A 16264-nucleotide genomic window follows, 5' to 3' on the forward strand; every position below is an offset into this window, starting at 1 on the left:
AACATGTAAATAAGAATGTAAAAATAGATTTATGGTCTGCAAGATCAAAACTCTGTTTGTATGATGTTAATTAGACCCACTGATGTAATGGTACATAGAGACCTGCTGTCTAGGTGTTGTGATCCCACTTCACATTCTTGTCACCTCTAAACACGCAAAAAAAAGTAAGCAAGTCAAGAATGATTGCGCCAAACAGCTACAGAGAGCAAGAAAACAATAAAATGAAACAGAGGAAAGACAGAAGGCAGAAGTGGTACAGCCTTAGTGACAACAAGAAAACAACACTGACAGACAGAGACCTGAAGTGCCCCAGGAAACTGCCAGACAGATAAAGAGAAGTGAAAAGAGTGTCTGTCACCTTCTGTAAGAACAGCACTAATATGGGGATGAGCGCGGCTCTCTCTTGCTCCAGGGTGAAGAGTGTGCGAGGGGTCCTGACGAAAATTTTGTTGAGGCCGTACGCAACATCATCCTCAAAGCCATGCTGGTTCACTATGGCCTCCACAGCCTCCTGATCAGTGCTCATCAGGTGATTAGGCCACGTGTACTCACAGGTCATCTTGTACCTGAGAATAAAAACGTCATATTGCACTATGAATGAATTACTGATTTACCATTTATTAGCACTTTAGTCCATTTAGCTTGAAACTGGATTTCAGATTCTTAGAGAATGTGATGCATTTCACACATAAGACACTGTTTAGGGAGTATTTCTAGCACTAGTAATTTAATAAATGTGGTTTTATTTTTGTTGGTATAAAACTAGACTAGTCCACCAACTTGACCAGTACTGAACAGTACTGCAATTTGAAATAAATGTTGTCTTAACAACAAACTACATTTTTTTAAATTTTATTTAACTTTTTTCGCGTTTATTTCAAGTAAAAAGGGCATTGGAATAAACAAAATGTGTGAAGCAGTAACCTCTAATGTCTTTTGCATGAATAATAATGCATATGCAACATATCTCACCTCTGCAGAAAGCGTGCATAAGGCTGTCGGTAGGCAAATCCAGCTCGACGCACACGGACATTCTCCAGCAGTCCCAGATATGCCACTTGGTGCTGACAGCGTCCATCATCAAACAGCAGGGGAGACTTCACCTCATTCGGCTTTATACAGCGCACATAGTAAGGCTCCTGTTGAAACAATTTATCTCAATTTATTTGCAGGAATTACTAAAGTAGGCAGGTTTAAAATATATGGCTTGAATTCATTAGCTGGACTAATAAAAACAGGCACCCAGCAAGCAATAATAGAAAGTATCATTAGGTAAATACTACATGGCCTGCAGTGTGAAAAAGCAAGAATCAATCAATTAAACTTCTCCTCGCTGACCTTTATTCCTAGAAACCAAAAGCTCACTTCAAGACTGAGCCGTGTTACAGCGATTACGTCAATTCCAAGAAGTCTGTGTTTTCCACTTCATTTGAGAGCAACACCATTGCCTTTTTCTGCCTAATGAACTTACAACACAGCCTTCTCATGCCAACCATCTGTTTGTTTGTTTTTATAGTCCATTCTTTTATCCGTCCATCCAACTATTTGTCTATTTACTATTATTTCATTACTTCATGTGTCCATCCATCCATCCATCCATCCTTTTGGTCTGTATCATGTGTCCATCTATTCATCTGTCTTGGTTGTTTGTTTGATAGTTTATCCATTCTTCTATCCACTGTATCCATCTATCTGCGTCTGTCTGTCTGTCCGTCTGTCTGTCTATCATCTGTTAATTGTTTGATTGTATGTCTATTTGTCTGTCCATCACATCCATCCCATCATTGTCCTTCCATTTATCCACTTATCATCCATCCACTTATCATCCATTCATCCACCCATCATATATCAATCCTGTATACATCAATTCATCCATTCATCATATATCAATATTCATCCATACATACATCATTACATACATACATACATCATATATCAATCCAATATTCATCCATCCATACATATATACATCCATATATCATCTTCCATCCATCCATCATATATCAATCCTATATTCGTTCATTCATCCATCCATCCATCCATTATTTCTATCTATCTATCTATCTATCTATCTATCTATCTATCTATCTATCTATCTATCTATCTATCTATCTATCTATCTATCTATCTATCTATCTATCTATCTATCTATCATCTATCTATCTATCTATCTATCTATCTATCTATCTATCTATCTATCTATCTATCTATCTATCTATCTACGTGTATCTATCTATCTATCTATCTATCTATCTATCTATCTATCTATCTATCTATCTATCTATCTATCTGTCTGTCTGTCTGTCTGTCTGTCTGTCTGTCTGTCTGTCTGTCTGTCTTATATCAATATTATATCCATCTATCTATCCATCCATTTATTTGTATATTGACTATCCAGCTGTCTGTTCTGATGTACTGTACATCAACAAAACCTTGGTAAAAAAAGAAATGAGTTAAAAGACTCAATCAAACTAAATTTTAAGGTTTGTTTAAGGTAGACGCAGCAAGGTACCAACTGAACTTATTTTTTTATTCAGTTCTTTTTTCACAGAGCATCCAGAATTTAAAGAGAGGCTGGACAGGGTAAGCGATCAGATGAGGTACAGGTGTCCCCACAGGACCAGAGGGAAGCCAGCCAGTCTTTTACTGTGACCTAAAAAAGCAGAAGCTGCCCTGGATGCAGACCCACTTTGCCCATACAAACACACGTGTACACGCACACACGTGCAGCCTAGCAGACACAGAAACCTTCATGGATGCACTGGGTCATCCTAAAATAACAGCACCAAATGTCACAGTTTCTTTAACAGGATAGGAGAGGAGAAAAAACGAGAAGAGAGGAGAGGAGAGCTGCTCACGGCTCATGGATTTAGCAGGTGCTCTACTGCTGTTAACTGCTTTATCAAATACAGACAGTCTCCATTAGAGAGATTACATTTTTCAACACGTCTACATAAGAGATTACCTGAGCTATTCTGAGAGACCCCCACATTTCATCTTTCCGCAGCAAAGAGTATTAAAAAACTAGATTAAATCCATGCTTAATTCGACGGACAACATATGCTCTTGAAGACATAATGTACTGTTCCACAACAGCCCCTTTCTACACCAATGTGTGAGATTTTAAACGACAAACACAACAAGCTAAGCTGGCCTGGAAACTGTGCACAAATGAACTGAAATCCTTAAATAAGAATGAAAAACGATTGACATGGATTATGATAAAAAAATGAATGGAAAGGTTAAGCAGCAGCTAGACATGCATTATATACTGTAGCAATGATCAAACCAAGTGACATTCATTTAAAATAAGAGAGCAATTCTATGCAAATGTCAACCTTGCCACGAAAAAAATTAAGTTTTCCCCAAAATATGAAAACCGTTTTTTTGTGTAAGCAAGTATTTTACAGTACTTTTACAGATTTGCAGTGGTCCTAAGATGACCCGCATGCACAAAAGTACAATTACGGACAGCACTAAATGTCTAATTATGCACACATGTTTATACTGTATGAAGCACGTTGTCAGATTATGCTTAATATGATTATTGACCTTTTCACAGACAACCATGGTGTATTTCATCAACTGTAAAGGTTTGTTCTACTACTTTTGGTGTGTATTTCAGCATTTGAAAACTAAAATTAGTCTCTTGTTATTAAATACACTGATAATTTGTGATGTATGACAACCGCGGTGCACATCTTTCTGACCACCGTTGTGTAGTGAACTCATTAAGGGTTTTTGAGCAGCCGCAGACTGAATTGTGAAGGTGGATTTGGTTTATTTCTGTCATTGTATTTTATTTTGTTATAAACAACAGGGACGTTCAGAAAGAGGTTTGGGTGCTCGAGCACCTGTCCTTTTTTCTCTCAGAGAGAAAATTCCCCGTAAAATGAAAGTGTCCCCTCCTTTGCGCAGTTTTGCCTTCAAATTGTTTTTCTAAGTGAACAAACAACTTTCTGTGGTAAAGTAATTGCCCTGTGTGCCATTTTACTATGCTGCTGAGGAGAAGATGATGTTTGCAGCACAGAATGATGTCGCTCAAAGATTATGTAACAGTCAGAAGAAATCCGACATAACCATTCACACTGAACGCATTGCAAAACATCAGTCCTGTGTCTGATGTAATACTACATATGAAAGTGGCACAAATCAGATCTGAAAAGATCAGATTCCATGTGGTTTGGGCTGTTCACACTGTCAATACCTGAGTCACATGTGGGCAAAAAAAATCTGATTCGGGCCACATTTGGCTGCAGTGTGAACGTAAGTTAAGTTTAAGTAGATTGAACCTAAATCAATAAAGTTGTCCCAAAAAAAAAACTCAATACTTGTGTTGTTTCAGCTAATTTTAAATAAGTATTTTGAACAAACAGCAAATTTCATTTTCCAGTGTATATCAGTAAAGGGTGTTGTAATAATTGCTCAGAAAGTGAAATTAGTTTAGAGAAATCTTGAGCAGCATTTGTTGGTTTGACATTTAATTCATTCATTCATTCATTTTATTGTCGGCTTAGTCCGTTTATTAATCCGGGGTCACCACAGCGCAATGAACCGCCAACTTATACAGCAAGTTTTTACACAGCGGATGCCCTTCCAGCCGCAACCCATCTCTGGGAAACATCCACACACTCATTCACACACACTCATACACTACAGACAATTTAGCCTACCCAATTCACCTGTACCGCATGTCTTTGGACTGTGGGGGAAACGGGGAGGCATCAGGAGGAAACCCACGCAGAGGCAGGGAGAACATGCAAACTCCACATTTAATTCAATGCAATGATATTTATGCATACAGTGCTCAATATAATTGAGTACACCCTATTTTGAAAATTTGTACTTTTATCCATTTCTCAGTGAATATGGGTAATATATTTTAGCGTGTTAGAACAAATCTGATTTATTATATTGATATATTTATTAAATAATATTTTAGTCAAACAATAATGATACAATAAAATTCATGTAAAAAATTGGGGAAAAAATACAAACTACAAAATTTTAAAATTTTAATACAATTTTAAAAACATTTTGCTTCTCTTTAATTTGGCTCTTTTTAATTAAATGTTCTTTTCCTAATATTTAAGTTTGCATGTACTAATTTTGAACCATTACCATGAGTTGTTTTGTTATATAAGCTTCAAATTTGGCTTTAGTACTGACTAATCTAATGTATATGCACAATATAATATTGTAAAGCTAGCTATAGAAAATATTCATTTAAATGAGAGACTTGTGAGGTGTGTACTCACATATGTTGAGCACTGTATGTACATGTACCTTAAAGCCCAAATGTTTTTGAAGTCAGTGTATGACATTTACAGCACTCATTTCTTACCTTACAAGCCAGTTTGTCGACTAGAGCAATAATAGAGTTTTTGAAGAGTGTAGCGGCTGTCAGAGGCCGTTTGGTCACCTCTGTAATACTCATTTTCCCATCAGGCCACATTTCTTTGAGAACGGGGTCAGAACTAGGAGAAAAGGTATAAAAAAAATCATTAACACTTAAACAAAATAAGAAGTATGAAACAGCAAGTAAAAAAAGAAATATTTTGTTGAAAAGAATAAACACAAATAGAATATTAAGACTAACATAAGATAAAAACACAAGTGCCCTACTTTAGCGAGTCTTTGAATACACAGTCTTAAAGGGATAGTTGTCCAAAAAGTGAAACTTTTCTCAACATGTATTCATCCTTAAAAAGATACCTCACCCAAAAATAAAAATGTACTCATTATTTATTCACCTTGATCTCAAAGCTTTATAAGTGTCTTTATGCTAATGAACACTAAAGATATTTTGAAGATATTTTGAAGAAAGCTGAAAATCAAAGCAGTAACCACTGACTTCAACAGAGAAAAAACAAAACAAAACAAAACAAGAACTATAGAAGTCAATAGCTTCAGTTTCCAGCTTTCTTCATAATTTTTTTTGTGTTCAACATAGGAAAGAATCTCAAATAGGTTTGGAAGTGGAGGCTGAATAAATAATAGCAGAATTTTCATCTTGAGGAGAATCATTGCTTTGACATATTATGTAAAAAAGAATGGTTCACTTATCATTATTCAATTATCATTATAAATGATTAATTCATACACACTTGTTTATGCCAAAAATGTGAAATGGATATGTTCAGTTAAAGTAAGTTCAATTTCAACCATAAATTAAAATTTGGTCATCAATTACTCATTTTCACCTGTTCCCAACATTGAGTTTCTCATTCTTTGTTAACATAAATTTTGTCGCCTATCCACATTTTAGGAACAACAAATAATAACTTCTAGTTGATCATTTGTTATAAGAAATAGCTAATATGAAAGGCAAAGGTCTCTAGATTATGCTTATTTTACCAAAATAAAACATGTTCATGCCTTGATTTTTTATTATTAAATTAGGACAGTAAAGTCTGACTTTTCTGAGACAAAAGTCTTGTCACTTAGCAGAAAAAAATGTACAGTATAGAATATAAAGTTATGATGCAGAGGAAAAAGGTATAAAGATTGTGTATGACTCCAATGAGCTTGGACGACTACATCCATACATCTCTCTAATGACTCAAATAACTTATTAATAAAGTCATCTGGAATGGCAAAGAAAGAGTTTTTGCAGGACTCCCAGAGTTCATCAAGATTCTTTGGATTCATCTTCAATGCCTCCTCCTTTATCTTACCCCAGATATGCTCAATAATGTTCATGTCTGGTAACTGGGCAGGCCAATACCTGAGCACCTTGACCTCCTTTGCTTTCAGCAACTTTGATGTGGAGGCTGAAGTATGAGAAGCTATGCTGCTGAAGAATTTGCCCTCTCCTGTGGTTTGTAATGTAATGGGCGGCACAAATGTCTTGATACCTCAGGCTGTTGATGTTGTCATCTACTCTACAGATGTCCCACATGCCTCCACACTGAATGTAAGCTCAAACTATGATTTTTCCTTCACCAAACTTGACTAATTTCTGTGATTTCATCGAAAAAAACTACTTCTGCCACTTTGCCAAATCATCAACTAGAAGTTGAGTTATTATTCTTTTTTTTTTTTTAACTATCCCTTTAAGTTTCAAATACACTGTAGATGACATACGTCAATGACATGTTTTTTTTTTCTTTCACATCCTTATGGGTTGTGTAAGACATGATGAAGAATAACTGACGACAGGATGTTCTCTTTTGGACATATTGATTATTTTGTTGAAAGAAAGGTTAAAACCACTACCTGTTGTACATCAGTCGCTTGAAATCTTGAAAAAGCGGGTCCTTGTTCTTATCAAGAAAGCCATCAACTGAGTACCTGAGAGGAAAGCGAAAAGAGAGAAATTAGCGCCAGGCTTGAGATGGACAAGGAAATTGCATTAATTGACTGACTCAGAGGCTGAAGCACTCAGCGAACAGTCCTTCATCTATGACTCAGATCACATAAGCACAGATGACTCACAGCGCAGGCAGGTAAACCAACACCTGGACCATTATCTTAACAGCATGACACGAACTAAATGTTTCAGACGGCTACTTCAGCGAAGCCGGTTATTAAAAGATTGTTTTAAAAGATTCATTTGGGTACCTTTTTGACATTTGTATAGACACAAGAGCAGACATAGGACAGGATGTGATGCGGAGGGTTGAGCAGGACGTGACACGATTCCATTTTATGCCAGTCTGATTCAAATGCCATCTCTATGCTGATGTGACACCGGCTTTAATACCCTTTTGTCTATATATGGAGCAGTTCTGTTATATAGGGCAATTGGCAATGCACTAAGCACTGTGCAAATGCTAACCTCTTGGCTTATATGATAAGACGTTTGGACCAAATAACTTTTAGAAAAAGCAGAGGACATGGTTTCATGACAAGGTTTCATTTATTTGATCAATATAGTAATATATTATAATATTATGAAACATTTTTACAATTAAAAATAACAGACTGACCATTTTTATTAAATGTAGTTTATGTATGTGATGACAAAGTCAGGATCATCAGTCCCGTCTATAGTGCCACATGATCCGAAATAATATTTTGTGAAACATTTAAGGTTTTTTGATGAATATAATGTTTAAACAGAGCAGAAGAAAGAAATTAAAATATGTTTTAGAACTAATAGAGGGAAAGTAAGCTATGATATATATATTTTTTTTTGTGAATTGTCTCTTTAAGATTATAAAAACTAAGTATTGAGTTATTTTAAGTTTATTAATGTATTATTATTACTGTATTCTTTGTTGAACGGTTCATCCATACATCTTTGTCTTAATCTGGGGTGCATTTCCCAAACAACGACATAACTTGTGGCTAAACTATCACAGTATAATGCATAGTATACTGTAGGAAAAGAACGATGTAGTGATGAGTGTTTCCCAAAACCGTCGCTGCTTTGTCACAGATCCATCATTTGAACCACGTTAGTTATAACGTAAAATGTCCATAATTATGCTCTAAACGGGATGGAGTAACAACTTCTTTAGAGAAGAACCCCATACTTTTTGAGTACATTTTATTGTTTTCCATGTACATGATCTAAAAAAAAAAAAAAACATGCACTCGTTTTCCATATTGATTGAAATATATGTAAACGACACATATAGCCTAGGGCCTGTGTTTCCTTTACAAATATTATTGAGAATATTCCATATTCTATTCTAAAACATAAAAACCACTTAGCTAACACGTAAATATAATGATATAAATTGTTTAAAAGTTATCTAAATCATTAAGCTAATGGTTGTAATTTACAGGCCATTCATTAAGAAAAAAAAATCCTACTTAATAATAATAATTATTATTATTAATTTTTTATTATTATTGCTATTATTATTAAGCAGGATATTGTTTTTTTTTTGTTGTTTTTTTTAAGTCTACTTTTACCATTTGACACATTCAAAACACTGCAGAAATGTTTTAGCCGACAGGCCCATATTATGTAGATCTACAGTACAGGCACATTTCTTAATAAATAACCTAGATTAAAAGCATTAACGTATGCAATATTTTAGTTTTCACAAGCTTTGGTGATGTAACGTAAATTCCGCTTTTAAATAATAGGTCACTTAGAGCTTTTGTCATGAGCCATGGCTGCATTCAAATTTACAAAAATGTTTTTAAAGTGCACTGCGAAAGGAGCGCATTTGTCAATATAAAGAAACTGAACTGTAAAAATACTTTGAAAGCAAATTACACCTAAGAGAGATGACTTTTATGCTTTTTTAATCGTTCCAAGCCTAGCTTTTGTCATGAGCCATGGCTGCATTCAAATTTACAAAAATGTTTTTAAAGTGCACTGCGAAGGGAGCGCATTTGTCAATATAAAGATCGCTAAAACTTAACTGTAAAAATACTTTAAAAGCAAATTACACCTAAAAGAGATGACTTTTATGCTTTTTTAATCGTTCCAAGTTTAAATGTTAGAATGTTCTAAATCTAAATGAATAGGGCAGAGTGTGGATGACTGAGAATAGAACACAACCAGAAACTATGTTTCTAACTACAGCTCTCTAGGTGTAGTTGCAAGCATACAAGTTTGCAATGCGGTTACCGAATGTTTGTTAGAACGATGGATTTGGGAAATGCCGAATTAACGAACTATGTTTGTAATGGCGAAACTTGCGACCTTAGTTGACAATTTTTTATATATATATAAAAAAAAAATCAAAAACACAAACTAACATGAATATATATAAACTTGGACAAAAAAAAAAAAAAACATCCAGAATGAATTGATATATTGAATAAACCGATACATATACATCATATACATCCATATAGTATTTATGGATAAAGTATGGGTAAAGCTTTCTATTGATGTGCAGTATGTTTTTATGACTGAACAATATTTGGACAAAACATGCCAATTAGAACATTTGTAATAATAATTTTAAATACTGAGAAAATCACCTTTAAGGCTGTCTAAATCCAATGCTTAGCAATGTATATTACCAATTAATGAGTTCTGATTTAATTATAGTAGGAAATTTACAAACATCTTTAAAGAACATGATATTTACTTAGTTTTCTAATGATACAGTGCAGGAAATAAGCATTCAACACATCACCATTTTTCTCAGAAAACATATTTCTTAAGGTGCTTGGAATTTTCATCAGAGGTTGGTAACAACCAAAGAAATGCATATATGTAAGGAAAACAATATTAACTAGTATAAAAAATTCATAATGTGTAATCAAATAAAATAAAAACCATTTTAAAAATAAAATGGCACAGGAAAAAAAAGTATTGAACACATGAAGAAAGGGAGGTGTAGAAAGGCAGGGAAAGCTCAGACAGCAGCTGAAATCACTTAGAAGTTATTCAGCAACCCTCTGCCCTTCATCATTGCAAAATAACATCAGCTGCTTCAGCCCAACCTCTACATTACAACCAGGATGACTAAGATGAAACCTGGGTGGACAGTTCAGCAAGCCAATGATCCAAAACACAGCCACGGAAAGAAAGAAAATCAAGCTGTCAATGGCCCACCCAATCACCTAACTTCAATCTAATAGAAATTACAAATAAAAAGATCAGATTTGATAGACAAGACCCAAAGAACCATCAAGATTTTTACACTCCGTTGAAGAAAAAATTACACCTGAGCAGTTTGTGTTTCTTTATTCTCCATATGAGGGGCATCATTAAGCTCCCATCCCCACTAAAGCCTTTTATATAAAGTATTAAATGCATTTCAGCAGTTCAGTTCTTTCTCCTTATGTCATTCCATTGTTATAACATGAAACAATATTTTCAGATTTTTTTGTTTTGTTATATTTTTATGTTTTAATTGTTTGGGGTTTAACCAAAATCTGGTTCAATTCCATGTCAACAGCTCCTTTAGAACTTTTTTTATCAGAAAAAACATGACATGTTGAATACTTTAAACAGTGCAACACATCTGAGCTAAAATTACATTGACAAGAGTAAAAAACAAAACAAAAAAAACACTATAAAATGCTAGTAAAAGTAATCATTGTTAGTTCATATTACAAAACTAATCTTAAGGAATGAAACCTCTAAATCTAAAAGATCTCTCTGACCCCAAACTTCACCATGGTTGCCAAGAATGCCACACAGCGACAATCCTAAATGCAGCTGAATGTGCCAAGAAAGCTCTAACAGCAAACAAAAGAATTAGCTATTCGCTGTGATTTGTTGGTTACATAAAGTGTAATGCTTGAGAGGAAGGACTGCATGTGCTGGCCAGGTACAAAATCACAGCAGCCCTGAATCCATGCAGCTTTGTGGACCGGATTAGCAACACAGATGTGCCACACCAACAGTCCAACCCACGCACACAGACACGTGTTCTTTCACTCAAGTAGAAACAACATGCAAGCTCATATAAATTTGCTTACACATTTGCCAAAGACCTGCACATTTATTCGCACACACACACACATAATCAAACATGTGCAAGGACACATGGCTGTGGAACAGCAATATCACTAGGGTAAAAGCAGTTCTGGGAGGACAGATGCTGCCCTGTGGCCCTTTCTGCAGTAGATCGGGCCAATTCCAGAAAACAAGGTGAAAGTCAGGGTACAACCGCAAGCTTCTGAGGGAACAGTCTGTGCTTGTAACATACAAAGCAAACCAAAGAGGGACAATTCTCAAAAGTCACAGTGCTATAGAGGAAGTTTGTTTGATGGAAGCTAAAAATAGTGCTTTCAAAATGCATCTGCTACATTTTTGGCGTCAGTATTCGTTTTCATTTTCGGTACAGTATGTTGCTAGTATTATTGCAACATGCTAGTATGTTGCTAGTATTAGACAGTATCATTATGGAGTGTGAAAAATGGTGATGAGATAAGTTTGTAGATCGAATGATAAGGGAAAAAAGGAAGCAAGTTGGAATGGAATATTTTAGCTTACTTATTGTTGAATTACAATCAAGGAGAAATACACATTCACTAATGTTTTAAACAAGCTAAACATGTTGGAGTCGCCTCAAAGCAAGATGGTTGCTGGTTCAAGCCCCGGCTGGGTCAGTCTGCATTTTTTTGTGGTGTTTGCATTCTCCTCATGTTGGTGTGGGTTTCCTCCAGGTGCTCTGGTTTCCCCCACAGTCCAAAGACATGCAGTATAGGTGAATTAAATTAACTAAATTGGCCATAGTGTTTGTGTGTGAATACCAGAGTGTATGGGTGTTTCCCAGTGATGGGTTGCAGCTGGAAGGGCATTCGCTGTGTAAAACATATGCTGAATAAGATGGCGGTTAATTTTACTGTGGTGACCCCTGATAAATAGAGGGACTAAGCCAAAGGAAAATGAATGAATGAATGAATGAATGAATGAATGAATGAATGAATGAATGAATGAATGAATGACACATGCTGTAATGAATAATTCATGTTTTATCAGTTTGTGATCTTCTGGCATGCCCATATCTGAACATCCAATCAACAGGAGGTACCAAGAACTTACCTTGGATACTCTTGGATACATGCCAGAATATGGAACATCTAACACTGCTTCTGCTTCAGTGGTAATAACAGTTTAACAAGAATGCTGTATTAAAACAGTATAACAGTATTAAACAGTACATTATCATCACATGACCTCATGTTGTTGGATTTAAGTGGAATCCAGTTATCACATCAGCACTTCTTAAATAATCTGAAAAAAGTGAAACATATTTTGTTCTAAGATTTATTTATTTATTTAGTTCATAAAATTAAAGTCACTAAGGTCCAGTACTGTTTTAAACTCCACTCATTCACTGCAAACGGCTGCCAGATTTAGAATTTTTGTCGTTTAATGACTCTTAGTCTTGCTACGACTTTTATTTATCTTACGCACTTTAAACAGTAATTAGTTGATTTTACCTAATAAAGAAAGTAATCTCATTGCCATAAAGTTATGAGGTAAACAATTTATGTGTATTATTATAAAAGTCAATGGGTTTACTGACTTTTTTAAAGTGAAATCAACGTGTTGCTTTTAAGGCAACAGGTATACTCACTTTTTCAAAAGTAAAATAACTAGCTGCTTTTCACAATGTGCAACATAGAGCTTTTTTTGGTAGAATTTAAATATATTTAGATGTTTTATGCATGCATTAAAAAATAAAAATAATGAGCCAGACATTATGCTTTTAAAAGTGAATGCATATGGTCTTACATTGTCTGACAAAAGATATAAAGTATGTACACATTTTATATTCACAGTGAACTGAACTTGGCTGCAATAAATTAGGAATGGGCTGTATGAATATGTATGGGCTGATAAACAGGTATGAGACCAGAAATATGATAATTAGCATGACATCAAGAAACAACTAGCAAATTGTCAAAAAGCAAATGAAATATGAAATATACTTAAAGTAAATATAAATAAATAATAAATAAATAAATAAATAAATATACACACACACACACACACACACACACACAAGGTCAAGCAAACCAAGCATCAGAATAGGGAAAAAGGTGATATAAGTGACTTTGAACGAGGCATGGTTGTTGGTGCCAGGTGAACTGGTCTGAGTATTTCAGAAACTGCTGATCTACTGAGATTTTCACACACAACCATTTCTAGGGTTTACAAAGAATGGTCCAAAAAAGAGAAAATATCCAGTGAGCTGCAGTTCTGTGGGCGCAAATGCCTTGTTAATGCCAGAGGTCAGAGGAGAATGGCCAAACTAGTTCCAGCTGATAGAAAGGCAACAGTAACTCAAATAACCACTCATTACAACCGAGGTATGCAGAGGAGCATCTCTAAACGTACAGCACATCCAACCTTGGAGCGGATGGGCTACAGCAGCAGAAGACCACACTGGGTGCCACTCCTGTCAGCTAAGAACAAAAAACTAAGGTTATAATTTGCACAGGCTCACCAAAGTTGGACGATAAAAGATTGGAAAAATGTTGCCTGGTCGGATGAGTCTTGATTTCTGCTGCGACATTCGAATGGTAGGGTCAGACGTTGGAGTAAACAGCGTGAAAGCATGGATCCATCCTGCCTTGTATCAACAGTTCAGGCTGGGAGTGTAATGGTGTGGCGAATATTTCCTTGGCACACTTTGGGCCCATTAGTACCAATTGAGCATTGTGTCAATGCCACAGCCTACCTGAGTATTGTTGCTAACCATGTTCATCCCTTTATGATCACACTGTACCCATGGTCTGATGGCTAATTCCAGCAGTATAACGCGCCATGTCAAAACGCCAATCATCTCAGACAGGTTTCTTGAACATGACAATGAGTTCACTGTACTCAAATGGCCTCCACAGTCACCATAACTCAATCCAATAGAGCACCTTTGGGATGTGGTTGACAGCTAACAAATGTGCAGCAACTGCGTGATGCTATTATGTCAATATGGAGCAAAATCTCCAAGATATATTTCCTGTACTTTGTTGAATCTATGCCATGAAGGATTAAGACAGTTCTGAAGGTAAAAGTGGGATCCAGGATGTGTCTCAATAAAGTGGCCGGTGAGTGTATTTATGTAAGTATATATATATCAGAGGTTGCGTTAACCGAATATTTTTAACCGAGAGATTTTTTTCAGCAGTGACGGAAAAATCTAAAGGTGAACCGTCATTTTGGCAGATTATCATGAATGTGATCTATGGTCATTTGTAGCTAACTGTAATTCCCACTCCTGTCCAGCTGATGGCGATTGCCCTTGTTTTGTCTCCTCTTGTCACCGCTGCGTACAGTTGCAAAAATGTCACAGCAGCTGAGTGTGAGAAGTTTCTTTAAACAGCCAAATAGTTGTGATATTAATAATAGAGGTGAAAAAAGAGGAAGTGATGCAGTGGACGATGAAGAACAGACAAAAATACGACCCAACCAAGCGGCAGCTAGCAAGGAGGTCAGGTTTATTGTTTTTATATTGATGTTCTTGTGCACTACAAAATAATTCATTCATTTTAGCATTATTTGTTTCTTGCAATTAATAAACATTTATTATTATTTATTTTGTCCTTTGTATAATTATTTTTGTTATAGGATATGCATGCTGTTTGCTTTTTGTTCAAAGGTTAAACACAGTGTCTACACTTTGTGTTTATATTATAGCCTGTTGCTATATAAACTCAATATCAAAAGGTTTTATATGAAGGTAAATGAAGACTCGCTCGCTTATGGCTTCCGCATCTGGCACAATTGACTGGGGCCGGAATCGGGCAGTGAGTCCACAGGCATCCCGCCAGAGTACGGCAGCCGGAGTCTCCGGCAGGCAAGAATCTAGCCGGAACTGGCCAGAGTGTATTTTGCTATCTGGGGTGCGTTGGAGTGCGTTGTGAGCACTACCGGACTCAGAGGAGTGCTCCTCAGTCTCCCTTGATGCGTTTGATAACGCACAGGCAAGCACCCAGTTCAGGTCGAATCAGGGGGAAGATATGAGTTAAGGCAGATAGGAGTTTTTGTTCATTTGTCAAATAAATAACTGAATAATTTAGCCTATATGCTCGTCGTGCAAGTTCATTATTAAAATATGAATAAAAAAACGATCAGAAAGTCTGCAAATTAAATAACGATCAATTATAAGTTATGACAGATATTTTACAACCCTATCCGTCAAAATGTAAATATATGCCATGGTTCTCAATATAATAATGAACTGTTCGCTACGACCTCCATGGTTCAATACGCGTTTGTGAACCGCGTTTTTTTTCGGTTTTGCGTTTAAATAATTTATGTGCGTTTTATATCTCCCCGAATTGACTTTGTGTGCCTGTAAGTCCATGAGCTGAGATGAGGAAACTCCTCCCCGCGAGTAAATATCCAATCACTATGCTCTAAAGTTAGGGGGCGCTTAACCATCATTCCACACTTTAACATGGCAAGCGGCGGTGGAGTGAGGCTGAGGCAACAGTACGAGGAAGCGCCGGTGTTTAAATCTGCGGTGTGAGGACATTTCGGTTTTGCCGGTAAGTATAATGCCAATAAAAGAAAAAACGGTGAACAAAAAATAACTGTGTGCAAGCATTGTTTTAACCATGACTGCACATTTGCAGACCAATCACCCAGCAATATCACTGTCTGAAGGCAGGATAGCAGAGAAGGTAGTAAAGTCCTCCAAATAGCAACAATTCCTCGCTGAATGTTTTAAGCAAACATACCCAACTGGTTCCCAAAGACACATAAAAATAACAAAGGCATTGCGGGTGTTTATTGCTAAAGATTTGCAGCCGTTTTCAGTGATTGGATATGTGTGCTTTTGTCATCTTATAAAAGCACTCGATCCGCGTTACAGACTACAGTCTCGCATTTTTTTTTAGCTCCGAGATAATTAAGATGGTTTATTTATGCTTACTCAAGCACAAA

At 36.0% G+C, this 16264-nt stretch overlaps 1 protein-coding gene across 4 annotated transcripts in view; it reads right to left on the reverse strand.

Moving 5' to 3' along the window:
* myo1g (myosin IG) overlaps nt 1-16264 on the reverse strand; it is a 107536-nt gene that overhangs the window by 71641 nt on the left and 19631 nt on the right. For 3 of the 4 annotated variants that reach the window (XR_015516132.1, XM_087294905.1, NM_001045221.1), the window contains exons 13-16: nt 7219-7293; nt 5345-5477; nt 973-1139; nt 359-566 (exon numbers count right to left, since the gene is read on the reverse strand). Coding sequence is in view for 2 of the 4 variants with exons in the window: in XM_087294905.1 (XP_087151031.1) it covers nt 359-566; nt 973-1139; nt 5345-5477; nt 7219-7293 (583 nt within the window). In the remaining 2 variants the exon portion in view is untranslated. Of the gene's footprint in view, nt 1-358; nt 567-972; nt 1140-5104; nt 5478-7218; nt 7294-16264 lie in introns of all 4 variants that reach the window. The other variant, XR_015516133.1, reaches the window with a different exon arrangement.

The sequence above is a fragment of the Danio rerio genome, chromosome 19 (genome assembly GCF_052040795.2).
Source record: "Danio rerio strain M-AB ecotype USA chromosome 19, GRCz13ab, whole genome shotgun sequence".
Taxonomy (NCBI): domain Eukaryota; kingdom Metazoa; phylum Chordata; class Actinopteri; order Cypriniformes; family Danionidae; genus Danio; species Danio rerio.